This window comes from Pseudoliparis swirei, unplaced genomic scaffold (assembly GCF_029220125.1).
Source record: "Pseudoliparis swirei isolate HS2019 ecotype Mariana Trench unplaced genomic scaffold, NWPU_hadal_v1 hadal_25, whole genome shotgun sequence".
In the NCBI taxonomy this organism is placed as follows: domain Eukaryota; kingdom Metazoa; phylum Chordata; class Actinopteri; order Perciformes; family Liparidae; genus Pseudoliparis; species Pseudoliparis swirei.
The window spans coordinates 1713289-1730788 of record NW_026613261.1 but is presented as its reverse complement, the minus strand read 5'-3'; the positions used below and the strand labels follow the sequence as shown (position 1 = coordinate 1730788).

At 49.5% G+C, this 17500-nt stretch overlaps 1 protein-coding gene across 7 annotated transcripts in view; it reads right to left on the bottom strand.

The window, feature by feature from the left end:
* Window positions 1-17500, bottom strand: part of dlg1b (discs large MAGUK scaffold protein 1b) — a 74597-nt gene that overhangs the window by 5171 nt on the left and 51926 nt on the right. For 3 of the 7 annotated variants that reach the window (XR_008831083.1, XM_056410517.1, XM_056410520.1), the window contains exons 18-19: window positions 15241-15307; window positions 3196-3295 (exon numbers count right to left, since the gene is read on the bottom strand). Coding sequence is in view for 4 of the 7 variants with exons in the window: in XM_056410517.1 (XP_056266492.1) it covers window positions 3196-3295; window positions 15241-15307 (167 nt within the window). In the remaining 3 variants the exon portion in view is untranslated. Of the gene's footprint in view, window positions 1-2714; window positions 2749-3195; window positions 3296-15240; window positions 15308-17500 lie in introns of all 7 variants that reach the window. The other 4 variants (XR_008831085.1, XR_008831084.1, XM_056410518.1 and 1 more) reach the window with 3 other exon arrangements.

Below are 17500 nucleotides of genomic sequence, written 5' to 3'. Positions count from 1 at the left end.
GGACAATCACCAACGACCGATTGAACAAAAGATTTAAACCGTTAAAACAAAAACTCATGTTTGTTACTCAGATAAATGTGTATTAATAAATACATACGTATATATTTAAATACATTCGTATGTATTTAAATAAATACGAATGTATTTAAATATCACATCCAGAACCAGATCAATAGAACCAGATCCAAAGAACCACATCCAGAACCATAGAACCACATCCAGAACCATCAAAGCTTTGTCTGAAACCCTCAAGAGATCCAGAAGGACTTGAGGGACGGAGCTCCGGTCCGGAGGGTCCTCCAGCCGATGGCGAGGAGGGGGGGAGAGGAGGGGGGGGAGGGGGTCTAAAGGACACGCCCCCACCACGAGATCTGAGGACACGCCCCCACCAGAGAGTAATGAGTTTCTTTTTTGACGTTATTTTCATAAAAATAAAAGGAAAGTTTGTGTTTCATTAAAATTCTTAATTACTTTCTTAATGTTTTCTATGTTGATTTATTTTTTGAATTATATTTATTATTTGAATTATATGTATTATTTGAATTCTCCCTTTTTTGGGGTATTTGTACTCTATTTGGAAAATGTTCGTACAAAATCTTAACGACTAAACTTCCTGTTGGATCCGTGAACGAGTCTGAAAAATAGTGAAGCCTGGACTATATATAAATATATATATCTAAATATATTTATATACAGGACTGTCTCAGAAAATTAGAATATTGTGATGAAGTTCTTTCTTTTCTGTAATGCAATTAAAAAAACAAAAATGTCATGCATTCTGGATTCATTACAAATCAACTGAAATATTGCAAGCCTTTTATTCTGATTTATTGCTGATTATGGTTTACAGCTTAAGAAAACTCAAATATCCTATCTCTAAATATTAGAATATCATGTAAAAGTATACTAGTAGGGTATTAAACAAATCACTTGAATTGTCTAATTAACTCGAAACACCTGCAAGGGTTTCCTGAGCCTTGACAAACACTCAGCTGTTATAAATCTTTTTTTTTTACTTGGTCTGAGGAAATATAAAAATTTTATGAGATAGGATTTTAGAGTTTTCTTAAGCTGTAAACCATAATCAGCAATATTAAAAGAATAAAAGGCTTGCAATATTTCAGTTGATTTGTAATGAATCCAGAATGCATGACATTTTTGTTTTTAATTGCATTACAGAAAATAAAGAACTTTATCACAATATTCTAATTTTCTGAGACAGTCCTGTATATATTTATACATATATATATAAATATATTTTTTTAGATGTATATTTATATAAATATATATATACAAATAAATATTTATATTCATATATATACATGAATTAATATATATGAATAAATATATGTAAATAAATATAAATATACATGTGAAAAAATATATGTGAATAAATATATCTAAATATATATATTTATATATATAAATATATATATACAAATAAATAGATTTATATTCATATATATATAAATGAATTAATATATATGAATAAATATATGTAAATAAATATGAATATAAATATATATATGATATGTATGATGCTGCTGTGTTTATAGAGCGTATTCACGTGACGTCAGCATCTCAGTCGCGCCATCTTGGGGTCCACTTATTAAATGTCAGTCAGAAGAAGTTGACCTATCGTGTCCGCTGTTTGATTATGTGAGAGCCACCTCATGTCCTTCTGCATAATTAAATATTCGCAACGCTTTTTTACCTGATTTTACTCGCTCAACACTTTGTGGTTAACTCGCTAGTGACCAGCACAGAGCCCGGTCACATTCCTGTCAAACAGTTTTCATTTCCGCTATCGACCATGGGACATCAACAACTATTTCTGCGTTATACTTGTTGTGGAAATACCACACATGTGGGAACATCAAGCGCCCCGTGTCTGGTTCATATATGATCCGTAGTCACAGCTCCGCCTCCAGGACGAGTGTCTGATGAAGCCGCTTCCAGCTCCTTCAGGACCAGCAGTGACTGGTGGCCGTGCTGATGCTGTTCCCATGGAGACAGTGTTTTATTTTGAAATGAATCACAGAGTAAAGGCAGACATCGCCCCACGGAGTTGCCATGTTCATGGCTTCCTCCCAAGTTTCCATCCACAGTTCCTTTTGCGCAAGTGAAACATTGATTTTCGCTCGGCGAAAAAGCAAAAAGAGATTATTGACGAGAGTCAATGGAAACGTGCCCACAACCCGATGCGTCAACAGAAACACGTGAGAACAGTCGTAACGCTCAGACGCCGAGTGAAGCCGGAGGAGAGGACAAGTTAAAGTAATAGCCTCTTGTTGAGCTGATAAACCCATATTCTGAATCATTAGTCCCACATCCAACAATGAGGCACAGAACCATCACAAGGCACGCCGCTTTGAACTGACATGGCGTCTCCTTCAGGATATGATGGTCATTTCTAAAGAAGAGCGGCATCAAACAAAGCAAGACAATGCCGTGGAGGGACCCCAACATGGCCGCCGAAGGTTGTTGTGGTCACGTGAGTGAATACGCTCTATTACGTTTCACCTGATTAAAAAAAAAATATATATATATCTTAAAATCATAAAGTCTATTTAATTTTCTCCGTTTTTTTCTGAAAAATTACAAGATGAAAATAAATCCAATGAACTTTTCCACTTGTAGTCAACCCTGAGTTTTCATTAGTGTGGAGGAGCCGTGGTGGGGGGGGGGGGGGGGGGGGGGGGCGACACACTTACTGTGGCCTTTGGACAGCATGTCGTCACTGTTGTCCTGAAGTCAGCCGACGAGGAGAAAACACAACAAGTTACAGAGTTACAGCCACGGAGGAGAGAGCAGCCGGCCGGCAGGGCAGGGGGCGGCCATCTGGTTTAGAGGAGGAGGAGGAGGAGCAGGAGCAGGAGGAGCAGGAGGAGGAGCAGGAGCAGGAGGAGGAGGAGGAGGAGGAGCAGGAGGAGGAGGAGGAGGAGCAGGAGCAGGAGGAGAAGCAGGAGGAGGAGGAGCAGGAGGAGAAGCAGGAGGAGGAGGAGCAGGAGGAGGACTTTTAGTGGGACCAATATTCTGCCTTCACGGCTGAACGGAGCCGGGCCCCCCCGCTGCCGTGACCGGCCGGTGTGTTTACGGCACGCCGCCACCAGCTGACCTCTCTTCCTGTCGGCTCTCAGACAGACCCCGCCCCCAAGCCCCGCCCCCATCTCGCCGCCGCTTCGGGCTACTTACGGTCGACATCGCTGGTCTCCTGCTCGCTCGCCTCTTTGCTCTTGTAGAACGGAAACTTTCGGGAAAAGAGGTTCTTTTTACGCTTGTCATTGAGAGACTGCTGAGGAGGAAGAGGAGGAAGAGGAAGAGGGGTGATGGAGTAATAAAATAAAAAGAGGAGGAGGAGGAGGATCGATGTCTGACAGAATGTAAAAGCTTTTGTTTTTGTCCATCTGACGAGAAAAAATATATAAATAAAAAGACTTAAACTCATGAAACATAAAGAAAGTAAAGAAAACGTGAACGAGCTCCACGAAGCCTCCCGACAGAGATATACACACATATATATACATACACAGATATACATATGTATATATACAGATTTTTTGAATTTTACATATGTACAGTGGGAACAAAAGTATTTAGTCAGCCACCAGTTGTTTAAGTTGTCCCCCTTAAAGATGAGAGTTTCCTGTAATCTTCATCACAGGTAAACCTCGACCATGAGAGACAACATGACGGAAAGAAATCCAGAAAATCACATTGTCTGATTTTTAAAGAATTAATTGGTAAATTCCTGGGTAAAATAAGTATTTGGTCAATAACAAAAGTTCATCTCAATCCTTAGCTGTCAATGACAGGTCACACGTTTCCTGTAAGTCTTCTCAAGCTGCTGCAGGGATGCTGGCCCATTGCTCCATGCAGAGCTCCTCTAGAGATGTTGGGGCTGTCGCTAGGCAACACGGACTGTCAGCTCCTCCACAGGTTGTCTCTGGGTTGAGATCTGGAGACTGGCTCAGCCTCCAGGAGCTGCTTCTTCTGAAGCCCCTCCCCCGCTGCCCACGGTTCCTCTCCAAGGCCGAGCTGATGGGAGGAGGTTCACTCAGATCCTCAGGACACACGGCCCATGCATCCTGTCCTCTACGGACCACTGGTCCTGGTCCCCTGCAGAACAACCGCCCAGAGCAGGATGTCCCCCACACTGGAGCTCTGGTGCTCTTTGGATGCAGCTCGGCATCCTTTCTCCTCCACCACCACCAGTTGAGTTACCAACAAGTTCTATGATGGTTTCATCTGACCATGAGACCCTCTCCCAGTCCTCTTCTGGAGCATCCACATGCTCTCTAGCAGACTTCAGACGGGCCTGGACCCTCTGGCTCCTGCAGGGGGACCCTCTGGCTCCTGCAGGGGGACCCTCTGGCTCCTGCAGGGGGACCCTCTGGCTCCTGCAGGGGGACCCTCTGGCTCCAACAGGGGGACCCTCTGGCTCCAGCAGGGGGACCCTCTGGCTCCAACAGGGGGACCCTCTGGCTCCAACAGGGGGACCCTCTGGCTCCAGCAGGGGGACCCTCTGGCTCCAGCAGGGGGACCCTCTGGCTCCAGCAGGGGGACCCTCTGGCTCCAGCAAGGGGACCCTCTGACTCCTGCAGGGGGACCCTCTGGCTCCTGCAGGGGGACCCTCTGGCTCCTGCAGGGGGACCCTCTGGCTCCAGCAGGGGGACCCTCTGGCTCCAGCAGGGGGACCCTCTGGCTCCTGCAGGGGGACCCTCTGGCTCCTGCAGGGGGACCCTCTGGCTCCTGCAGGGGGACCCTCTGACTCCAGCAGGGGGACCCTCTGGCTCCTGCAGGGGGACCCTCTGGCTCCAACAGGGGGACCCTCTGGCTCCAACAGTGGGTTAGGGTTAGGGTCTTGGTGGAGCACCAGATGGAGGGAGACCATCAGGTCTTGGTGGAGCACCAGATGGAGGGAGACCATCAGGTCTTGGTGGAGCACCAGATGGAGGGAGACCATCAGGTCTTGGTGGAGCATCAGATGGAGGGAGACCATCAGGTCTTGGTGGAGCACCAGATGGAGGGAGACCATCAGGTCTTGGTGGAGCACCAGATGGAGGGAGACCATCAGGTCTTGGTGGAGCACCAGATGGAGGGAGACCATCAGGTCTTGGTGGAGCACCAGATGGAGGGAGACCATCAGGTCTTGGTGGAGCATCAGATGGAGGGAGACCATCAGGTCTTGTATGTCTTCCATTTTCTCCTAATGGCTCCCAGTTGGTTTCTTCTCACCGAGCTGCTGACCTGTTCAGACTCCGCCCCCCCGCCTGCTGCAGCTCTAGTGTTTCTGGTGTCTCTGAGCTCGTTGGCCTCATGGAGTTTGGAGTGTGACTGTTTGAGGTTGTGGACGGGCGTCTTTTATACTGATATAGAGTTCAAACACGTGCCATGAATACAGGTAACGAGTGGAGGACAGAGGAGCCTCTTCAAGACGTTACAGGTCTGTGAGAGACATCCTGCTTGTTTGTTATTGACCAAATACTTATTTTACCCAGGCATTTACCAATTAATTCTTTAAAAATCAGACAATGGGATTTTCTGGATTTCATTCCCTCGTGTTCTATTTCATCCTTCCTGACCGCCAGAGGCTGTGACGAGCTCTCCTCTGAGGAGGAGGACGTTACGTTCTCTACGGCGGTCCGTCGAGGCGGACCGGAGAACGCACGGGTCTTTTTCGGTCTTCACCAGAGCGCCTTCACCGCGAAGCTTCAATCGGGTGAGATCGAATACAATTGCTGTCTATGACGGCATATCCCACAGGAGCAGAGCTCTCGTTCCTGCTAACTGTGTGCTAACGGGAGCACGTCCGCTCGGTGTCGCCAGGCTGCTACACCGGCGTGACCGGCTCTCTGTAGCGGTGGGATAGCGTGTGTGTTGACTTTGGTAGCATTGCCGCCGTGCATAGCTAGCAGAGTGTGTCCACTCAGGCTAACGGGGCCTACGCTAAATCCGACAGCTACCTCCTGTTGCACAGGACCTCGGCCCAAGTAGTGGAGCGCTCTCGCTCAGGCTACTGGTGGGCGATTACAGCGCTAACGAGAGCGCGTCCGCTCGTTGCGGTTGGCTGCCACACTGCTACACTGCTACCGGCTTCCAGTGAGCAGAGCGTCCCGCTCAGGCTCACCGGGGGGACGCTAAGGAGGCTATGAGTCGATACTGATGCATACTGCACATGTACCTCCATGACATCGCCGCTGTTACAGCTAGCAGAGCGTCTCCACTCAGGCTAACTGATGCCACGCTAATACTGACAGCTACCAGATGAGTGAAGTGTGTCCTCACGCTCTCACTAGACATGCTGGGTTCTGACCCGTGTTCACGGGATCAGCGTCTACAGTAGCGCAGAGCTCTCGCTCAGGCTTACTGGGAGGCACCAGTAAGTACAGTGGTCATACTAGTGGAGAGGGTCCTCGAAGAGACCTGCCCTCTCACTACGACTGTTTCCACAGGACCTGCTCCCCGGAGCACAGGCTTTCGCCCAGGCTACTCGTGGGATGCTTGTAATTACAGCACCAGTAATCACAGCTACAGTGTTGAAGAGGTGTCCTCGCTCTAGACGGACTGTCTCTGTCCTGCTCGACAGGACCTGGGCCACAGTAGCAGAGTGCTACTGCTGCGATCCTTGCTGCCACAGCTACCGTACTAGTGAGGCCAGTGGTGGCTGATACCCTCACTAGACGGGCTGTCTCCGTCCTGCTCCACAGGACCTGCGCTGCAGTAGCGGAGTGCGCTCGCTCTAGCTCCTGCTAGGACCCCAACAGACGGGTCAGGTCAGCTCCAGGCCAGCCGACCAGTTGCAAGTGCCGGCTAGGAGCCGCAGGGGCTCCCCTAGCAGTTCAATCGGGCATGCTAGCTTATAGAGTAGGTCTGCTGACCGCAGAACTAGCTCAGATAAGTCGCCACCCTAGTGCAGGGAGGACTGAAGCATCAGATCCACCCACGGCTGATCCATTCCCAAGGGAGGACATCCCAGTGGCAGTGTCCACCAATCTCCTTACTGGAGGACGGGGACAAGCGGCCCACCCACGCTTCTGGGCCTGGTTCCCATTCCTCAGGCCATAGCCCCTTGTAGGGGGCAGTCGACGGCCCCATCGGGTTCGTCATTCGCAGGGCACAGGAACTGCTGGATATACAGCAGCCGGAACCCCACGCATGCTAGTGCATTCTTCAGGGGCACCTTTTCAGTCTCCCCTCCAGAGACTGAGGGGTTACCATCTTACGATAGATCACCGAGCCCCGGCGTCCATGCAGGATATGGCCAAATGTGGCCTTCGTCCCATGCCATCCATTGAGCTGACTATCGCATCCATCGGTTTTTCCCCAAGGGGACTCCGAGGCCGGATGACCGGTGCCCTCGGGCCCAGTCGGTTCACAGGCGACCATTTTACCGTGCTTACTACACAGCAACTCCCCCTCCTATGTCATACTTGACTACAGCCTCAGCGATGCTTCGCTGCAGGCATTTGCACTTACGTCAAGAGAACCTGGGCGCCTAATGCTCTCCAGGGTTCAGACCAGCTGTTTGGCCGGCGCAGGCACCCTTGTCGGAGGCATGTAGGAACAACCTCCCTACTGTCCCAGTGAAATCAGGGGACCTGCTCTACAGGCGCAGCAGCGCACGGTGCAAGCCGGTTAGACCAGGCAGCAGTTATCTGGTCTTCGCAGGACCGTGTCCACACCCCGCAGACTCGGGGGCGCCACGTCTTGACTTTCTCAGGCTGAGCCCAGCAGACATCCTTCGTGTGGTCTCCAGAGGAGATCGGCTCACGTCTGTCGACTTAAGGGAGGCCTTTTGTCAGGTTCCTAGAATGCTTCACAGACGGTTGCTCTGTTTCGCTTTCCAAAGCCGTTATTCCCAGGCTTCTTCCATGTGGACTTCCCCAGGAGTTTTTACAAAAGGCGTTACTGCCGCCCTGCAATCACCAGGGCGTGAGGAAACTGCCATCCTGGACGATCTGGCTGATATGTGCGCCATACCCATTTAGGGCCACACAGTGCATTACTTGCACTCTCTCACGCCGCCCGGTTGGGCCTTCGTGAACAAACAACTGTCTGAGCCATTCTCAGAGCATAACCTTCATTGGTGTAGCTCTAGATGCAGCCACTAAGCGGCCTGGCCGTCACTCAGACAGGTGGACAGCATCCTCTGCAGCCTTCCCCTCTCTGAGGGGGCAGATGGCTGTCTTTTATCCTCTTCTTGCCTATCGGGTAAATTGACAGCAGCATCAGCTGTCTTACACTCTTTCTCACGCTGCCCGGTTGGGCCTTCGTGAACATAAAGAGTTTTCTGAGCCATTCTCGGAGCATAACCTTCATTGGTATAGCTCTAGATGCAGCCACTAAGTGGGCCTGCCCGTCACTCAAGCAGGTAGGTACTCTCTGAGGGGGCAGGCAGTGGTCTTTTATCCTTTTTCCTTGCCTATGGGGCAAATGCTTGGGCTGCTGTCGCGCGCCTTCGCATGGAGGGCCTAACAGCCTTCGCCAGGGCCACAGGCACAAGATGGGTGTCACAGTGGTGCCTCGGCTCTATCCCGTGAGGGTGAGAGCATACCCGTCAGTGGGTATCCCCAGGAAGGGTCCGCCCACGGAAGGTCGCCACAGCAGACTCCCGCCTCTCAAGGTGGGGCGCAGTCTGGCGGTACAGGACTTCCAGAGGACAGTCTATTCGCGACACTTGGGTCTGGAGCCACAGGCCATGCACCTAGCGCTCAAACAGTTCCTGCCATACTTGGGAGGGAATATGTACTTGTTGGGCGAGACATCGCCTCAACCACGTGTTGGCTTGAACCTCCAGGGGCCCCTAGGGCTGCAGAGCTGCTACGGAGCTCCCGTGCCCTTCTGACTTTTCTTACTCCGGTAACCTTTCACCTGACCAATTGTCGGGCGAGGTATCGACCAGGAGAACGGAACCAGGGCGTTCCCCAGATTTCCGCTGATCTTGCCAACTACTCGGGGTCTTCAACAGGGCCACCGAATTTTGCTGGTGGCCCCCTTGCGTCCAGCCAGGACTTGGTTCCCCTGGCTGCACAGACTTCGCTGTGAGACGCCACGGCGCCTCGCTGACATGCGGGCCCCTAGCACAGCTAGATGGTGGGACCTGCCATCCCGATCCCGGCCGTGCCCAACAAAGGGCTTGGCCGCAGGAAAGCAGAAGCAGCTGAACAGAATCAGTCCAAAGGACTATTCTAAATGCCAGAGTGCCATCCGTCTACAAGACATGTGCAGACCGAAGCCACTTCCCGACCGGCTGACGGAGGGACCCAGTACGGTGCCTCGTGCCTACGGTACTCACGCCTCCGTCATCCCTTCTAGTTAAGGGCATGTCTGCCTCTATCCTGAGGGCCTACATAGCTGCCATTTCATGGCAGCATGCTAAAGCCGACAATGATGCGGAACAGCCACAAGCTGGTGTCCCTCTTCATAAGGAGGGCCTCAGTGACTATCCCCTGAGCCCCCCCCCCGAGGGCTCCTCCAGGGGACTCGCCCGTGGGACTGGACACCCTATGCTCGCCTCCCTTCGAACCCTTGGCAGAGGCAGAGCTGTGGTTGCTGTCGGCAAAGACCTTTCATCCTTGCCATAACTGCGGCAGAGCAAGTAGGCAAGCTACACGCCCTGTCGGTCAATGAGCCTTGTCTGAGGGGAACTCAGAGGGCTCGGGTGTCACCCTGCGGCCTAAAGCAGTGGCTTCCCCCAGGGGTGCTGGCACGCTCGGGTCTCAACCAGCCTGTCCAGCCTGCACAGCTTGACCACCATAACTAGTCAGTTAGGGTGGATCTAAGAAGGGCTATGCCACTGCAGAACAGTGCCTGTTCCACTAGATAGTGGAGGCCATTGCCTGTGCATAGGTGGTGAACGTCCGTGCTCTGCCATCCAGAGCAGGGTGTTGTTCTACCAACAGCGTTCCCACATCACGGGCGACCCTGAGAGGTATGCCCGTAGGGAATATAAGTGCATATGTATGCAACAGCCTCAGGGGCATCGTTGAGCACATTCACCAGAGACTACAGAGTGAACGGGAACACCCTCCATGCATTGCAGGTGGTCCAAATCCTCTGCTTGAGTCATATGAGGTAGTTTCCTTGGGATTCCTCGTGACTCTGTTGGTATAAGTCATCCAGTGCTAAGCACCGCCTCTGGCGGTCAGGAAGGATGAAATAGAACGCAAGTTACGTATGTAACTATGGTTCTATGAATCCTGGATGACCGCCAGAGTTCTTGGTCACTCGGAATCTCGTGAGTTCGCGAGAAGATTCCGTAGAACTGATCTCGGGATGACACCGGAACTTATACCCGGTGGGCGGGTCATCCGAGGTCACGGGTGACTTTGTCGTTATTAATACTCGACCTGCTATGCGCAAGACGGAAGATATCCAGTGCTAAGCACCGCCTCTGGCGGTCATCCAGGATTCATAGAACCATAGTTACATACGTAACTTGCGATGTCTCTCGTGGTCGAGGTTTACCTGTGATGAAGATTACAGGAAACTCTCATCTTTAAGGGGGAGAACTTGCACAATTGGTGGCTGACTAAATACTTTTTTTCCCCACTGTATATATATATATATATTAGGGCTGTCAATCGAGTAAAAAAAATTAACTAATTAATCGCACATTTTGAAATTCATTAATCGCGATTAAAAGTTTTTTTCTTCTTCTTTTTAAAGACCAAACTTCACACAGAGCTGTGTTTTCAAAGAGGCTCCTACCTATAAAGGGCCAGTGAGGTATTTAATATTGTGGATGATAAATTGTTTCTTCAGTGAAACATCAGATTAGTTAAAAAAAAGAAGTATATTGAGACCCCATTGGTCCTGACATCTTTACCACTGAACAGCAGAACCAGTGGCCTTGGTGACTGACTGACATTCACATATGTCACGTTAACCCTCTGGAGGCTGGGCTCATTTTACAAAAAAAATTAAATTCACCGTTTAAAGTCTTTTGCATGTGACACACCCCCACGTGTTCTACATCAAACATTCCAGAACAATCTCAGCTCTATTCAATGAGGCTCATTGTCCTCGCGCCGTGTTCTCTGCTCTCTGACTGACAGGCTGCTATAGAGCCTCACCTGTGAGGTGGGAGGTCCTTTGTGATTTACTGAGTGTTCATTGGTTGTTTTTTTCGCTAAATGTTGACAAACAAACAGATTGACCAATCACGGTGAAGGTTTCGTGTGACGAGTTCTTTCCGCGCCGCGTCCCCCGACACGTCGCCCCTCCGTTCCTCTGTGTATCAGAGGGGGAGACGGGAGGAAGGAGGAGCAGACGAGAGGAAGGAGAAGCAGACGAGAGGAAGGAGGAGCAGACGGGAGGAAGGAGGAGCAGACGAGAGGAAGGAGGAGCAGACGAGAGGGAGGAGGAGCAGACGGGAGGAAGGAGGAGCAGACGAGAGGAAGGAGGAGCAGACGAGAGGGAGGAGGAGCAGACGGGAGGAAGGAGGAGCAGACAGGAGGAAGGAGGAGCAGACGGGAGGAAGGAGGAGCAGACGGGAGGGAGGAGGAGCAGACGGGAGGGAGGAGGAGCAGACGGGAGGAAGGAGGAGCAGACGAGAGGGAGGAGGAGCAGACGAGAGGAAGGAGGAGCAGACGGGATGGAGGAGGAGCAGACGGGAGGAAGGAGGAGCAGACGGGAGGAAGGAGGAGCAGACGAGAGGAAGGAGGAGCAGACGGGAGGAAGGAGGAGCAGACGGGAGGGAGGAGGAGCAGACGGGAGGAAGGAGGAGCAGACGGGAGGAAGGAGGAGCAGACGGGAGGAAGGAGGCGCAGCAGGAAACCCGACTGATTCATCCACGAGTTTAAACTGATTTCTGCTCCGTATTTTCGCAGAGAACTCAGTTTTAAAAACGTAAACAGTGTCACACGCTCTGCTCGACACCCAGGAGAGAAACAACCTCAACGACACCAGAAGTAAACAAAGTTGCGTTAATTGCGGTAAAATATTTTAGTGCGTGAATCGCGGCCAAATTAATCGCATAGATTAACGCGTTAACGCTGACAGCCCTAATATATAAATATGTATATATATACATATATATGTATATACATACATACATATATATATATATACATATATGTGTATATACATACAGATTTTTATAATTTTATAAATGTATGTATATGTACACATATATATATATACACACATGTATATATATATATATGTGTGTATATATACACATATATATATATACATATATGTGTGTATATATATATATATACACACATATATACAGGACTGTCTCAGAAAATTAGAATATTGTGATAAAGTTCTTTATTTTCTGTAATGCAATTAAAAAAACAAAAATGTCATGCATTCTGGATTCATTACAAATCAACTGAAATATTGCAAGCCTTTTATTTTTTTAAATATTGCTGATTATGGCTTACAGCTTAAGAAAACTCTAAAATCCTATCTCATAAAATTTTAATATTTCCTCAGACCAAGTAAAAAAAAGATTTATAACAGCTGAGTGTTTGTCAAGGCTCAGGAAACCCTTGCAGGTGTTTCGAGTTAATTAGACAATTCAAGTGATTTGTTTAATACCCTACTAGTATACTTTTTCATGATATTCTTATATTTAGAGATAGGATATTTGAGTTTTCTTAAGCTGTAAGCCATAATCAGCAATATTAAAAGAATAAAAGGCTTGCAATATTTCAGTTGATTTGTAATGAATCCAGAATGCATGACATTTTTGTTTTTTTAATTGCATTACAGAAAATAAAGAACTTCATCACAATATTCTAATTTTCTGAGACAGTCCTGTATACACACACACATATATATATAAATATATACATATATACATATATACGTATATATATAATTATATAAATCTGCAGTCTGAGTGTCACGCGGTGGCAGTGAAGGCAGCACACGTTCAGGCGACATACAGAGAATTATATATATAATATAAATATGAATAAGATTGGTTTGCTATGTCCCGCCCTCCTCTGCTGTGATTGGCTGGTAGAAGTTGACTTGGTAGCATGAAAGCAGGGTGGAGTTAGCTGCTAGCTGCTAACATCTCAGAGGCTGTGTCTACTACCGGACACTTGAGCACTTGGAGCTTGACTTTCAGTGCTCCAAGTGCTCACACTGACAGAACCAGCAGCATTCAGGGCACTGAAAGTCCCCGCATGGCGCCCTGCAAACGGGCAGAACATGCAGTGTAAACGATGGACACTACTCGCCCTCAACGGGCGCCATCTTGGCTACGTAGCGGAAGAGGAGGAGCCCTTTTGCCAGCTTTTCATTTTATTTCTAAAACAATGGCGGACGAGATGCTCCGGTAGCACAAGCGGTCGACCACGGAGGCTCCTGCCGCGATGGTGGAGGTATCGCAGTTTCCACATGGGGTGGAGAAAGGTAAACAAGGGACAACAAGAGGGCAGGAAGTGCTTCTTTTTGTCACTTTAAGTTTTGCGGGTATCGCAAGCAGATTTGCGTCCGTCACTTCCGCCAAGTGGTGAACGTGAGAGTTCCATTTGATACAGACTGATCAGCCACACAGTGCACTAAGATGTCAGGGCTCTGCAGTGCACTTCGTAAAGTGTCCGGTAGACACAGCCAGAGTGTTACGTCTAGTTTCAACATGTAACCATGACGACCTGAAGACTTCCTGATGGACCAGAGCAGCCTAGGGAGGAGCAGGAGGCACATGCTTCATGTTAGAGGAGAGGTAGGAAGAGGAGGAGGAGGAAGGGGGAGGAAGAGGAGGGGTAGGAGGAGGAAGAAAAGATGAGGAAGAGGAGGAAGGAGAGGTAGGAGGAGGAAGAAAGGAGGAGCAAGAGGCGGAAGGAGGGGTAGGAGGAGGAAGAAAAGATGAGGAAGAGGAGAAAGCAGAAGTAGGAGGAGGAAGAAAGGAGGAGGAAGAGGGGGAAGGAGGGGTAGGAGGAGGAAGAAAAGATGAGCAAGAGGAGGAAAGAGAGGTAGGAGGAGGAAGAAAGGAGGAGCAAGAGGCAGTAGGAGGAGGAAGAAAAGATGAGGAAGAGGAGGAAGGAGGGGTAGGAGGAGGAGGAAGCTGGAAGAGGAGAAAGGAGGAAGAGGAGGAAGGAGGGAAAAGAGGAAGAGGAGGAAGAGGAGGAGGAGGAAGGAGGAGGAAGAGGAGGGAGGAGGAGGAGGAAGGGGAGGAAGAGGAGGGGTAGGAGGAGGAAGAAAAGATGAGGAAGGAGAGGTAGGAGGAGGAAGAAAAGATGAGGAAGAGGAGAAAGCAGAAGTAGGAGGAGGAAGAAAGGAGGAGGAAGAGGGGGAGGAGGAGGAAGAAAAGATGAGCAAGAGGAGGAAAGAGAGGTAGGAGGAGGAAGAAAGGAGGAGCAAGAGGCGGTAGGAGGAGGAAGAAAAGATGAGGAAGAGGAGGAAGGAGGGGTAGGAGGAGGAGGAAGCTGGAAGAGGAGAAAGGAGGAAGAGGAGGAAGGAGGGAAAAGAGGAAGAGGAGGAAGAGGAGGAAGAGGCAGGAGGAGGAAGAGGAGGAGGAGGAGGAGGAAGGGGAGGAAGAGGAGGGGTAGGAGGAGGAAGAAAAGATGAGGAAGGAGAGGTAGGAGGAGGAAGAAAAGATGAGGAAGAGGAGAAAGCAGAAGTAGGAGGAGGAAGAAAGGAGGAGGAAGAGGGGGAGGAGGAGGAAGAAAAGATGAGCAAGAGGAGGAAAGAGAGGTAGGAGGAGGAAGAAAGGAGGAGCAAGAGGCGGTAGGAGGAGGAAGAAAAGATGAGGAAGAGGAGGAAGGAGGGGTAGGAGGAGGAGGAAGCTGGAAGAGGAGAAAGGAGGAAAAGGAGGAAGGAGGGAAAAGAGGAAGAGGAGGAGGAGGAAGAGGAGCAGACAGTCAATGTCAAGCGTTTCTCTTTGTTGGGGGGTCATGCATGTTTTCCCGCCCTTCGGTCCGGTGAGTCGGCGAGGGGGCGTGGCTTCAGTAAAGCGACACACGGTTTAACAGAAGAGGAGGCGGAGCTGCCGAGGAGGCGAGGAGGAGGAACGTCTCACGACGGCATGCTGTTAACGCTCTGGACCAGACTCATGCAGAACAGGCTCCTCCCCCCTCACCTGCCGTGCTCACACAGGTGACCTTCACCTGAGGGTTTATCTGAACACCCTGAGGAGGCTCCTCTGCCCCGGGGCTTTTATTGTGAAACATCTGAGCGTGATGTGAAGGTTCTTTAGCTTAACTTTCCTTCGCCTACCAAAATAAGAGCACGGCGGAGGTACCACGGGAGGAGAAGCCACCACACAACACTCACCCCTCTGTCTCGAGACTTGGCGTTGAACTTCACCGTCTTCAATCTGGCTCGCTCCTTCTTCTCCACCCTAAGGTCAGAGGTCATTATCTTATCACACCATTTAATACTTTTATACTCTTAATACACAGGTTTTATGCATTTCTTTAAATGTATTGTTCTCCTAGTACCATATTACCCCACTAGAGCTTGTAGTACCATGTTACCCCACTAGAGAGCTTGTAGTACCATATTACCCCACTAGAGAGCTTGTAGTACCATGTTACCCCACTAGAGAGCTTGTAGTACCATGTTACCCCACTAGATAGATAGATAGATAGATATATACTTTATTAATCCCCAAGGGGAAATTTGTCGAGTCAGTAGCAGCAACACACAAGAATAAAAAAAAAAACACAAAATATAAGAAGGGTTAGGGTGATCTGGCAAGAGGTGAACTGTTGTAGAGCCTCATAGCCGTCGGCAGGAATGTTCTCCTGTATCTCTCCTTGTGGCAGCGGAGCGTGAGGAGACGTCTGGAGAAAGTACTCCTCTGTCCCTGTAGGAGGTGGTGGAGAGGGTGGTCCGGGTTGTCCAATATGGACACCAGTTTCTTCAACGTCCTCCTCTCCACCACCTGTTCCAGGTGCTCCAGCTGGCAGCCGATGATGGAGCCAGCCTTCCTAACCAGTTTGTTAAGGCGGCTGGTGTCACCGGCTTCGATGCTGCTCCCCCAGCAGACAATGGCAAAGTGCAGCACACTGGCGACAACCGACTGGTAGAATAACTCCAGCATCTTGCTGCACACGTTGAAGGATCGAAGCTTTCTCAGGAAAAAGAGACGACTCATCCCCTTCTTGTACACAGCGTTGATGTTGGCCTTCCAGTTCAGTCGGCTGTCGATGGAGACGCCCAGGTACTTGTACTCCTCCACCATGTCCACGTCCACTCCCAGGACACTCAGAGGTGTAGGAGCTGTCGCCTTCCTCCTGAAGTCCACCACCATCTCTCTGGTCTTGGCCACGTTCAGCCGCAGGTGGTTCTCATCGGCCCACTTTACAAAGTAGAGGGCTTGTAGTACCATATTACCCCACTAGAGAGCTTGTAGTACCATGTTACCCCACTAGAGAGCTTGTAGTACCATGTTACCCCACTAGAGAGCTTGTAGTACCATGTTACCCCACTAGAGAGCTTGTAGTACCATGTTACCCCACTAGAGAGCTTGTAGTACCATGTTACCCCACTAGAGAGCTTGTAGTACCATGTTACCCCACTAGAGAGCTTGTAGTACCATGTTACCCCACTAGAGAGCTTGTAGTACCATGTTACCCCACTAGAGAGCTTGTAGTACCATGTTACCCCACTAGAGGGCTTGTAGTACCATGTTACCCCACTAGAGAGCTTGTAGTACCATGTTACCCCACTAGAGAGCTTGTAGTACCATATTACCCCACTAGAGAGCTTGTAGTACCATGTTACCCCACTAGAGAGCTTGTAGTACCATGTTACCCCACTAGAGAGCTTGTAGTACCATGTTACCCCACTAGAGAGCTTGTAGTACCATATTACCCCACTAGAGAGCTTGTAGTACCATATTACCCCACTAGAGTGCTTGTAGTACCATGTTACTCCACAAGAGCTTGTAGTACCATGTTACCCCACTAGAGTGCTTGTAGTACCATGTTACCCCACTAGAGAGCTTGTAGTACCATGTTACCCCACTAGAGAGCTTGTAGTACCATGTTACCCCACTAGAGAGCTTGTAGTACCATGTTGCCCCACTAGAGAGCTTGTAGTACCATGTTACCCCACTAGAGGGCTTGTAGTACCATGTTACCCCACTAGAGAGCTTGTAGTACCATGTTACCCCACTAGAGAGCTTGTAGTACCATGTTACCCCACTAGAGAGCTTGTAGTACCATGTTACCCCACTAGAGAGCTTGTAGTACCATGTTACCCCACTAGAGAGCTTGTAGTACCATGTTACCCCACTAGAGAGCTTGTAGTACCATGTTACCCCACTAGAGAGCTTGTAGTACCATGTTACCCCACTAGAGAGCTTGTAGTACCATGTTACCCCACTAGAGAGCTTGTTGTACCATGTTACCCCACTAGAGCGCTTGTAGTACCATGTTACCCCACTAGAGAGCTTGTAGTACCATGTTACCCCACTAGAGAGCTTGTAGTACCATGTTACCCCACTAGAGAGCTTGTAGTACCATGTTACCCCACTAGAGAGCTTGTAGTACCATGTTACCCCACTAGAGAGCTTGTAGTACCATGT